This window comes from Eretmochelys imbricata, chromosome 1 (assembly GCF_965152235.1).
Source record: "Eretmochelys imbricata isolate rEreImb1 chromosome 1, rEreImb1.hap1, whole genome shotgun sequence".
Classification (NCBI taxonomy): domain Eukaryota; kingdom Metazoa; phylum Chordata; order Testudines; family Cheloniidae; genus Eretmochelys; species Eretmochelys imbricata.
In genome coordinates, this window is record NC_135572.1 from 350,358,827 (window position 1) to 350,371,154 (window position 12,328).

A 12,328-nucleotide genomic window follows, 5' to 3' on the forward strand; every position below is an offset into this window, starting at 1 on the left:
TTTGAAGCAGCTGGTAGATCAAAATCTCAGCAGGATTCAAACCTCTTAAAATCGTTCTCGAGGGAAACCCACAACACTTGTACAGTACTTGTCTATGTACAGTAAAGGGCCATTGCTGTTTTAACTGACAAGCAGGGAAAGAACTTCAGGTCTGCCAGGCTGACGTGCAGCAAACAATAGTGCACACAGATGGATTTCACACTCAAAGGTTGCTCATTCACAAATAAAAGACCAGTTCTGAACAGCGGGCCCACAGAGCATCCATTGCTTTGGCTTTTGGGTGCATCACAGATTAAAGCTAACTGCATTTTATAACCCTAACCAGAATGCAAGGGGAAAAAATCCATTGTGTGTCTCCATGTGAATTCTCCACACCCTGTTTTGAATTAGGGAAGTAAAATTCTCAATGCTTTCTCTTGTATTGCTATACTGTACAAATGACTTTGTTTATATTCCTGACACTTCACAGCCAGTTTGGACTTTATGTGAACTGATCTGAGTTGGTGGTTTGTGAATATATATATTTTTAAAAGGCCAAGAAGACAATATTTGTTAAATGTACTAAATGCAAAATGGTTATTAAATGCACCCTTGACTGGTATTTCTGAAAGAGTCTCTTACATTACACTCCATGAGATCAACTGTATTTTTTTTTAAGCAGTGCCTCACCTGTCTTATGTACATACATGGGCCCCCATTGACATAGTAGTTGAGCATCTTACAATTTTCAATGTGTTTATCCTCCCAATGCCCCTGTAAAGTAGGGCAGTGCTATTAACCTTATTTTAAAGCTAGGGAACTAAGGCACACAGGTTCAGTGACTTGCCCAAGGTCACACAAGCTCTGTGGCAGAGTAAGGAATTGTACCTCAGTCACAGCATTCCAAGGCAGGGCTCTAACCTCTAGATAGGCCGGCCTTCCTCCCATCAACTTTTATCTGTCTTGAGAGCTTTTGATGTATGCAGTCATAGGCGCCGAGTCTGAGGGTGCTACAGGGCTGGAACACCCAGGGGAAAAAAACAGTGGGTGCTCAGCACACACTGGCAGCCCCACGGGTCGGCGCCTCTCCCTCCCTCTTCCTCTTCCTCTCCCTCCCCCTCCCCCTCCCAGTGACTCCCGCCCGCCATGGATCAGCTGTTCCACAGTATACAGGAGGCGCTGGGTGGGGGGGAGAGGAACGGGGGCAGGAAGAGGTGGGGGAGGGGGCATAAAGAAGCAGGGGGGCATAGCCACGCATGGGCTGTGGCCCACCCACTTAGCATCCAATCAGGACCACCCAAATCAGGGCCGGAGCCCCCAAATCCACAGGCTGGGACTCCCGACCCTGGCTCAGTGTCCATTTGACCAGCCACGTCCCTCTCCTGCTGGTGCCACGCACTGCTGCTCTGGTCTCCGGCCCCAGCGTCTGGAGTGTGCCTCGTGGGGGCAGGTCTGGGTGGGGCTAGCAATGGGGCCAGAGACCAGGGCAGCAGCTTGCGGCACCGGCAGAAGAGGGATGCAGCCGGGCAGCCGGACACTGAGCCGGGATCTGGAGGGGCAGGGGGAGCTCAAGCCCTGGTGGGGGCCTCCCTCCCTCCGATGGGTACATCCTGCAGCCTGTGTGCCCCAGGTATCTTCATCTTTGGGTGCCCGCTGAGCAGTAAGGGCGGGCTGGAGGGAATCTGGGGAGGTGGGCTCCCCTCCCTCCAGCCCCCCGTCATTGCCAGCCCACCGAGTTTTCCTATCCTAGCTATGCCAGTATGGGAAGAGGCGGGGTGGGGTGGGGGCTTGGAGAAGGGATGGAGTGGGGAGCGGGGCCTGGAGCGGCAGTCAAGCACCCCCTGACACCTTGGGTAAGTCGGCGCCTTTGTATGTAGTCTTATTGTAGTCACATTGGTCAAGAGATATTAGAGAGTCAAGGTGGGTGAGGTAATATCTTTTATTGGATCAACTTCTGTTGGTGAGAGAAACAAACTTTCAAACTTACACAGATTTCTTCTTCAGGTGTCTAGATAAGATCAAATTTTTGTCTCTCTCACCAACAGAAGTAGGTCCAACAAATGATATTACCTCACCCACCTTGTCTCTTCAAGAGCCTTTGAGGCATCTCCGTTTCTCTGGCCAATGCCAAGAAATTGAGTGGTTACCAAAAATTAAAAGAGAAATTATCCAAATTAACCAGTCTTCAGATAGGTTTGAGCCTAGCTTTTGTGACAACTCCAGCCATTTTCTTATTTTAGCCACACTGGTTAATCAACTTCTACATGAATTATATAGAAGATGTAGACTTGGGACCATATTCAGAGCATTACTGAAGGTGGATGGTGTGATGTTTAGAGGACATCAAACATACATATGTATTTGTAAGGAAAATTTATGTTTCACAAGACACAAAGATTATGCTTTTGCCTTTTTAAAATGCGGATGGTAATTACAGATTGGAAAACATCTTGTAGAAGCAGTTATGCTGTTGGCTTCATTGTTCTTAGAAATGTCTTGGAACAGATACAGTCGGCAGGAAGAGGTTTTTTGTTGCTTTTTAGAAAGATCTCCCAGTTTGCACTGGATTTGGCATCACTGGCACCTGACACACTCTCAAGTTAGTGACGAGCTCTCTGAAAATACCAGGCTCCTATATCACTTTATGGCCACTGCTTACACCTGTGAAACAGCAGAAAGTCACCATTCCATGACAGAATATTTAGTGATCACATGTGAGCCTGAGTTCTGTTTTAGGTTTTATTTGAAAGATGGCAACACCAGCAGTTCCACTCCCACTCACTCTATGCATGAAAGGAAAGCTGGTCTAACGGGTAGGGCAGGAAGCTGGGACTTGGGAGACACAACTTCAATTTCCCCCCGACACAGACTTTCTGTGTGACCTTGGGCAAGTTATTTAGTTCCCCAGTTCCTCACCTGTAAAATGGAATAATACTTCCCTAACTCCCAGGGGATTGTGAGTTGCTCAGATACTAAGGTGATGGAGGTCTCAGTATATGATCATGACATTGTCTTAGAAGAAGGAATACCACCATGAAAACACTGCTTCCTTTATCACCTATTTTCCTTAGGGATCTCCCTTCCGAGGTTTTTACTGCTGTGTATATGAAATCTGACAAGTGGATGGGGAATTAGTTAGAGGATCATTTCGTGTATGCAACGAGAGGGAATTTTTTTTTTTAAAAGGTGTTCAAAATACATGAGTGGGGAAATTTGACATGGGTATTTCCAGTAATATGTCAACATGATACTGTCAGCCAGGCACCATAGTAATCTGAACTCCGATGTCTTCTTTTGTGGGTTGAGGGCACTAACTGTGACGTGGTTTTAATGCAGAGTTTAAAACTGCAATGTACAGAATAGTATGTTTCTTTCCAAGTACAAGTGACACGTGAAAGGGAATGTTCTGTGTGTATAAATCTCCTCACTGTATTTTCCACTGAATGCATCCGATGAAGTGAACTGTAGCTCACAAAAGCTTATGCTCAAATAAATTGGTTAGTCTCTAAGGTGCCACAAGTCCTCCTTTTCTTTTTGCAAATACAGACTAACATGGCTGCTACTCTGAAACCTGTCAGTATGCAGTTGGCACTCTGAAGATTTATCCACAAAACATTTGAATAAATAATCCGTAGACATCCACACTCTTCAGAAATGAAGAAATCCTTTTGCAAAAGGTGGTAGGGGCCAACCCTGTGGCAAAATCCAGAAGGCCCAACACAAGAACCCTTACAGTTCACATCCCCAAGGAATCTGCTGCTGTTTCTGAATCCTCTGTATATCCTCTCTAGAACATGGGCTCCCACAACTGAAATTGACCTCAAGTGAAGACAGAGAACCAGTACCATATGCTGCACTGAAACGGAACAGTGGTTGAGGCACTAACCTTGGACTTAGATCACCTGGCTTCAGTTTTCTCTTTGGGCAAATCACTGAGCCTCTCAGTATCTACATTGCCTCTGGGAGCAAGCCGGCCAGCCCCATAAACAGGCTTGTGATATCTGAGGTCATGCTAGCATGCTAAAAATAACTACATAGCTGTTGGTTTGATGTTGCAACTTGAGCTCTCAAGCTGTGAGGGGTGCGCTTGACAACCCAAACTGCAGCACCTACACTGATGTTCTCAGCACGCTAGCTTAAGACTGTCTTTCCTAGGTTGGGAGCCTCTCTCCCAGAGGCAATGTAGACATACCCTTTGTTCCACATCTGGGGATGTTTGGCTCAGGGGTTTAGAGTGGGGACCAACCCTGGAGGTTATATAGCACTTTATGAAAACATGAGAGATAACAAGATTCTTTTCCCTGAGGAGTTTACAGTCTAACTTACACAGATACTTTGCACATGAAGAGAAAAGGCAGAAGAGCATAAGCTAACAGCAGCAGAGGAGATCAGCACTGGAAAGCTGTGGCAGAAGTAGGTTTGTAGTGCCCCTCATGGTAGAAAAGAGAGAGGTCTCAGCTGTAATGAATATTCAGGTGATTTGTTGTTTTTTGTTCAGGTTACTGGACCCAGACATGTCATAGTTTTTGCTGGCTCTCTAGCTTGCCTAAACATAGCAGGTCTGATTCACCACATGCTTGTGCCAAGTGTAGTTATTTGCAACTACGCAAAACGAGGGTAAAATGCCACCAGTGGCATATGTGAGTAGAGATCTCTGCTTGGTAGTGTTGTTTACACTCACCCACCACAGGTGTAAGTGACCACACCAATTGCAAGGCAGCTGTTTGCTCAGACTGCACTGTTTAGTGTCACCACACAGGGTCTCCCTAAGGTCTGGCCTGGACTCAGTAGTCATGGAATGGACTGCTAACGACACTACAGATTTTAAGAGGAAATTTTTATTATATATATCATAGAATCATAGAATCATAGAATATCAGGGTTGGAAGGGACCTCAGAAGGTCATCTAGTCCAACCCCCTGCTCAAAAGCAGGACCGATCCCCAATTAAATCATCCCAGCCAGGACTTTGTCAAGCCTGACCTTAAAAACTTCTAAGGAAGGAGATTCCACCACCTCCCTAGGCAACGCATTCCAGTGTTTCACCTCCCTCATAGTGAAAAAGATTTTCCTAATATCCAACCTAAACCTCCCCCACTGCAACTTGAGACCATTACTCCTTGTCCTGTCCTCTTCTACCACTGAGAATAGTCTAGAACCATCCTCTCTGGAACCACCTGTCAGGTAGTTGAAAGCAGCTATCAAATCCCCCCTCATTCTTCTCTTCTGTAGACTAAACAATCCCAGTTCCCTCAGCCTCTCCTCATAAATCATGTGTTCCATAGCCCTAATCATTTTTGTTGCCCTTCACTGGACTCTCTCCAATTTATTCACATCCTTCTTGTAGTGTGGGGCCCAAAACTGGACACAGTACTCCAGATGAGGCCTCACCAATGTCGAATAGAGGGGGACGATCACGTCCCTCGATCTGCTCGCTATGCCCCTACTTATACATCCCAAAATGCCATTGGTCTTCTTGGCAACAAGGGCACACTGCTGACTCATATCCAGCTTCTCGTCCACTGTCACCCCTAGGTCCTTTTCCACAGAACTGCTGCCTAGCCATTCGGTCCCTAGTCTGTAGCTGTGCATTGGGTTCTTCCGTCCTAAGTGCAGGACCCTGCACTTATCCTTATTGAACCTCATCAGATTTCTTTTGGCCCAATCCTCCAATTTGTCTATATATTTGCTCCAAAACCCTATGCCAGTGGTTCTCAAACTTTTTTTTTTTGTGGACCACTTGAAAATTGCTGAAGGTCTCGGCGGACCACTTAATGATCTTTCCAAATGTTGTTTGTACCATTAGCTAATTATTGTAAAGCGCTTTGGATAAAAGCACTATATAAAATTAACGATTTTTGTTCTACAAATAAAAGTACACAACTCATATTTTAATATAAGTAGTCTTACCTTTCTAATGCGGTGGATGTGCCTCTGTCCCCTGCCACAGCAGCCCCCAAGCTGGGGCTGGGAAGGAGGGGGGGGGGTCTCTCCCTCTCTCCCCCGCCACAACAGCCACAGAGCTGGGGCTGTGAAGGAGGGCCATCTCTCTCCGGCAGCCGCAGCCCTGGAGCTGGGGAAAGTTGCCTCTTTCTCTGCCCGCCGCAGCCCTGCACGTTCCAAATTCCCTCCACCCCCTCTTCTCACCCCACTGCCCCCTCCCACCAACCCTCTAATCCCCCTAAGGCCACAAACTCACCTTACATGTGCATCTTCTCCAGGGTCCAGGCACCTAATTAGGGGAGCCACGCCTGCACGGCTCCCCTAATTAGGTGGGTGGCCCTTCATTTTCCTGTGTGCGACCACCCAGGCGTGCACCTGAGAGGGAGCTATCTGCGGACCACCTGAATGGAGCTCCCAGACCACTGTGGTTTGAGAACCTCTGCTCTACGCCATTGGAGTATTGGTTGACCACAGGATGACTATGAGCCGCCGATGTGTTATGGCCGTGAAAAAAGCTAATGTGGTCTTGGGATGAATCAGGCAAGGTATTTCCAGTAGAGGTAAGGAGGTGTTAGTACCGTTATACAAGGCACTGGTGAGACCTCATCTGGAATACTGTGTGCAGTTCTGGTCTCCCATGTTTAAGAAGGATGAATCAAACTGGAACAGGTACAGAGAAGGGCTACTAGGATGGTCCGAAGAATGGAGAACTTGTCTTATGAAGGGAGACTCAAGGAGCTTGGCTTGTTTAGCCTAACCAAAAGAAGGCTGAGGGGAGATATGATTGCTCTCTATAAATATATCAGAGGGATAAATACCGGAGAGGGAGAGGAATTATTTAAGCTCACTACCAGTGTGGACACAAGAACAAATGGATATAAACTGGCCATCAGGAAGTTTAGACTTGAAATTAGACAAAGGTTTCTAACCATCAGAGGAATGAAGTTCTGGAACAGCCTTCCAAGGGAAGCATGCGGGGCAAAAGACCTATCTGGCTTCAAGATTAAACTCAATAAGTTTATGGAGGAGAAGGTATGATGGGATAACATGATTTTGGCAATTAATTGATCTTGAACTATTTGTAGTAAATAGGCCCAATGGCCTGTGATGAGATGTTAGATGGAGTGGGATCTGAGTTACTACAGAGAATTCTTTCCTGGGTATCTGGCTGGTGAATCTTGCCCACATGCTCAGGGTTCAGCTGATCACCATATTTGGGGTCGGGAAGGAATTTTCTTCCAGGGCAGATTGGAAGAGGCCCTGGGGGTTTTTCGCCTTCCTCTGCAGCATGGGGCATGGGTCACTTGCTGGAGGATTCTCTTCACCTTGAAGTCTTTAAATCATGATTTGAGGACTTCAATAGCTCAGACATCGGTGAGAGGTTTATTGCAGGAGTGGGTGGGTGAGATTCGGTGGCCTGCATTGTGCAGGAGGTCAGACTAGATGATCATAATGGTCCCTTCTGACCTTAATATCTATGAATCTATGAATTGTGCAACATAAATTGTTGTACACAGTTCAATTTACAATAATAGGAGAGCTAGAAACTAGCGGATAAAATTAGAAAATTCAGCTGTTAAACAGTGAGCTAGTCTCAACTTGAACTATAATAGTGTTGCCAGTCCACTATAATAGGACACCTCAGACGCTGTAGAAACAGTGATTAAAAAAGCTGACCTGGAATTTGGCATGCCCTCTCTTTGTTACAGCTGTTTGAAAAAATTGGTTACATTAAAAAAAAAATCCCTGTAGACAGGGAGCTCACAGACAATGCTACGGTAACAAATATGAAGGGGAAAAGAGTTTATTAATGAGCTAGATTTTTACCTCTGATTTCTATTATAAACAGGAATAACAATGTTAAAATTATACAAGAGATGACAATCATTCAAAATAAGTTCAGAAAGTATAGAAAAGAAGGTGATAGCTACATGGAAAATACCCGTTCAATAGGTTTCTAGTGTGTATTTCAAAGCTAAGCACAGAATTAAATCACAGAATTCAGCACAAAATGCAAGGGTTTGACAGTCCTTGGTATTTCCACTGTTCTAAGGAAGGTTTCTGATAAGCACAGACCTGTCAGCATTAGCTCTCACACTGCATCCCAGGGCACAGTAATGCAGAGAATAGGATATTCAGAACTTGACTCATCCCCTTACTAACCCTATATACATATTGGTTTCTGAACATTTCACACAGACATTGTTAAATGCATTGTCTAGAAAACATGCTGGGGACAGTGACATAATTTTGCCCTTAAATTTGTCCACTTAAAAAAAAGATGAAAATCAAGACTCAGTTCTCCAGAGAGGATAAAACCTCCACGAGGTGTCACGTCCCCTATTTACATGGGATCTGGGGCAGCAACCTAATCTAACTGTTCCATAACACTCAATCTGTCTTCTGTAAAGATCACAAATACCCAGGATCAATTCCAGTTATTTCTGCAGGTATTTATTAAATAGCAGTGAAGTTTTCAGTTCATCTGACATTCTTTGCCTATATCATGTGGTGTATTCATGAGCTTTTACCTCTTGTCTTGAGACTCCTTGGGAGTTTCAGAAGAGAAAATTGCATATGTATGCACTTTATCTTTTAAAGATATTTTGCACTTTTTGCATTTTATATTACGAAAACATACCAGTTCCAACTCAAAACATACTAGTACATTTCAAACCTATTCCTGAAATTCAACCAACTCATGTTGTTGAACATGCATAACCTAATAGAAACTCTTGGGGTCTTCTCCTTAACCCAAAATAAACTTACAGGATTTGCTGCAGGACTATTAAAATCTGTTTAGATAAATAAATAGCATTTCTTGATTGGGGAGAAAAATCACAATAAATATGACTAGTATCTCTAGTGAACAGGGACTCTTTCAGCTACTAGCGTGAAACTCATATTCATCTGCAGGTGATTTTAGGAGTTACCGGCACTGCTGTTTCTAATTTTAGATTTCCTAGCATTGCAGGAAAATACAGATGTCTTAGAACTATTTAGGCCAGACAAGTTGTAAGTATCCTTTGATCTGCCTACTGTTACAGTGATGGGTTAGAGAAGTCATACATTACTCAGACGAAAAATCTCATGTATATATTTTGGATTGTTTCTAGTTGGTTTGTGGGCACAAAAGCTGCTTACTTCCTTCGAATACGGAATTTCCTAAATTACTAATTTCTTTCCTTAAAGCAGTCAGGGTTTCAGTTAACCTATACCAACAATCAAGCAATAGTAAACCAGGTTTTACTTTCCAGAAAGCAACAAAATGGTCTCTTGGCCTTTTCTCCAGCCATCTTTATGGAGCTGAGCATGCCCCATATCACAAAGAAAGTGAGCTCCATGTAACCTGCTCACATGTTTTCTAAACAACACTGAGAAAGAGGAGGTGATTTCTCAAAGGTTAAGGGGCTTTCACTAGGTGAATCGATGATCTGTCTTTTGCACTGTGATGGAAAAAGGGAAAGCCATTTTGAGGCCACAGCTGACATTTCTCTGTGGTCAACAAATCATTCTTTTGCTGCCCTCATCTGCTTGAGATAATAAAGCTCCTCTGCTCAGATATTAGTAACCCTCATCCAGGAAGTCATGCTGTTTGCAAAATGTGGTATAGTTTAGTTTGTAGGAAGTGGCTTGACACTATACTACATTGCAGTTACTTACACCATAGCAGTTTCATTTCGGTGTGTTTCAATACAGAGCGTGAAGTTTTAGCAGAAGCAGGCACTTAACCTAAAAATAGAAAAAGTCTGCATTTAGCTATAGAGAACGAAACTCTGTTCAATAGGTCAGGAGCTGAATGGTACCTGGTTTTCTGATGTATGATGATGGAATTCATATAACAGTTCCAATTATAAGAAGAAAATTTCTCCAAGAAATATCAAATCTGGCTATTTTTGTGGGGGGCTTTCTACTGATAAGAATAACACTTTTGTTAAACAGTAATAGGAGCTAAGATCATCTGAGTGCTAATCTCAGTTTTGACAATTACCTGCTGTGCAACTGTAACCCACACACCTTCTGGGTGTGGTGTTCTGTCCCATCTAGTGGCACCGAGACCACTTAAAGAGAGAGATAAAATGATTCTGCTCTACAGCCTTTGCTAACAGGCAGTTGGCTTTTAGCTCATGCTGTAGAGGCTCATGCACTAAGCTCTAGAGATCCCCAGTTTAAGTCCGCCCACTGACAACCAGGGTCTGTCAGCATTACAAGACTACTTGCAAATCACTTAATCTTTCTGCCTCCGTTTCCCTATCAGTATATTATTATTACCACCCTAAAAACAATTGAATGTGCAAAGTGTAAGATAAATGCTAAGTTACATCACTGCAGTGCTTTAATGTTAAATGGATTTTTTTTTAAAAAAAAAGAAAGGTGTTTGTCCCTATTTGTGCTATCAGGTACAACTATGTTCAAGATTTTAAAGCCACAACCTCACAGTTCACGATGGTTTTTTTATGTGAACCCAGATAGACAATGGGAAAAATAGACAAACTCACTGTTTTCGGTTAAGCGTGGCCTCTGTTTAGTCCATTACTGCAGGTGTTATAGTTTTGTTAATAATAAAATGATTACGTTTCAGATATATACCATCTTTGAACTATATTGAAGCTCATACCTGCAATTGCCTCTATCTGCTACACACTTGTCCCTGTGATCTGGAGATCCCTGAGTTTGAACCTGAAGTTTGCTGTTGACTTGCTGTAGGACCTACAACAATCACTTAACCGCTCTGTGACTCAGTTTCCCCATCTGCAAAATTATAAGACTGAAGCTTGGTTTACAGGTCTTCTGATGATCAGTTATTACTGGGACTGTGCTCTGAATATGTGAAGTGCTCTCCACCTGCCTTCAGACTTATTACTGACCAACATTTTCTAGAACGTTGTGAAGAACACATTCCATCACTGCCACAATTTTACAGCACCATCCCTCATGATCTCCGGCACTTCTCTGCTAACTGTCTCTACAGACACAATCTTGGGAAGAGGGGAGGAAACATATGAAAAGCTTTCAAGGTTTAAAGAGAAAAATCTAGGTAGTTATCTTTAGCTCTCTGCACCATAAAACAAAATTTCCCTGGAGAAGAACAAGAATTTTATGTTAGTTTAGCTGGGGTGTGAAAGTGCAATCAGACTATTGTGACACTGAATTTTAAATAGAACCTTCTCATGTTGGGACTCTGGTTTTTGTTTTTAAACACAGAATGGGCGGTTAGCCGTCACTCGTCCATCCCCTAATATTACCCCTTAAACATGTTCCTGTTGTCTTGTGGTTGGCAAAGTTTATTTGCTGTCAATAATCTTTTCAGTTATTCTGATCAAAAGCCTACACACATAAGTGTGCTGATGCCAGAATTTATTTTACTTGATTGTATTGAGAAAAATCAGAGCTTTGTGCCTCTCAGAGGTTTCTTCCTCCATTAAATCAGACCTTTGCTGCAGATCTTCTACTCCAATTTCTTATCTGGCCAAACTCTCTTTAATTCCAGTTATTGACTTATGTACGTCATGAAGGGAGGAGATGAGTCTCTTCTGACGTCCTGCATCTCATTCTGAATTCCCTAATTGCTAGCAGCGCTGCAGATTCTGCTCCTCTTTGCCCATCAGCTCCCTCAGGGGAGCGCTGAACAGGTACCATCTTCTTTTTAAATGCATAGCCAGACTTTGATCTTAGCTGTCAATTTCTCTTTTATTTTGTCTAAATCCTTGCCTTGTCTGGCCCTGTGTGCAGAAGCCCTGTATGCAGCTTTCTTATTGCTTTTGAAAAACTCTCTTTACCTTTAATATGGATGGAGGTGAATTCTGGGAGGTGGGCAGGGAGCTCCCCTTTTCTGGAAGCCATCTGCTTTTAAGCCCTCCCAGGAAGTCTCCATGCAAATTCACGAGAGTCCCCAGCATATTCTATAACCCAATATAAAAATGTACACTTCTACCTAGCTAACTGCTAGAGTGGAAATAACAGAGACCTCAGGTGGCTGGAAACTGCAAGCACAGTTTGTGGGACAGAGTGACGTTCCCCTCGTGTTATCCGGACCAGTGATCTGCTAGGTCACTCCAATCCTCAAGTCTGGGAGCCAGCCTTACCCTGCTCTGCTGTGAGAACCCCCACTCCTGGGCTGTTTACACACAGCCTCTAGCATGCAAACTGCTCCTTGGATTGTGCAACCTAATGACACTAGCCAATATTTCCAGTCTCTGACACAACCCTAGGAACCTCCATCTTGCAGTGTCCAGTTATGCCCGCTGGACACTGCAAGCTTATCTGAGTTCGTCAATTTAACAAAGAAATTGATATGTACCAGGCTTGTTATCCCAAGGGGAGTCTCTGACATGCTTCAAACCAAATGCACTGCTTCAGGTAGAATAAACAAACAGATTTATTAACGACAAAGATAGATTTTAAGT

At 43.7% G+C, this 12,328-nt stretch overlaps 1 protein-coding gene across 5 annotated transcripts in view; it reads right to left on the reverse strand.

Moving 5' to 3' along the window:
- Positions 1–12,328, reverse strand: part of LOC144276727 (uncharacterized) — a 300,539-nt gene that overhangs the window by 21,596 nt on the left and 266,615 nt on the right. For 4 of the 5 annotated variants that reach the window (XR_013348325.1, XR_013348327.1, XR_013348326.1 and 1 more), the window contains one exon: positions 9,585–9,653. The exons of the other annotated variant lie outside the window; for it this stretch is intronic. Coding sequence is in view for 1 of the 4 variants with exons in the window: in XM_077837019.1 (XP_077693145.1) it covers positions 9,632–9,653 (22 nt within the window). In the remaining 3 variants the exon portion in view is untranslated. The remainder of the gene's footprint in view (positions 1–9,584; positions 9,654–12,328) is intronic. 5 annotated transcript variants of the gene reach the window in all.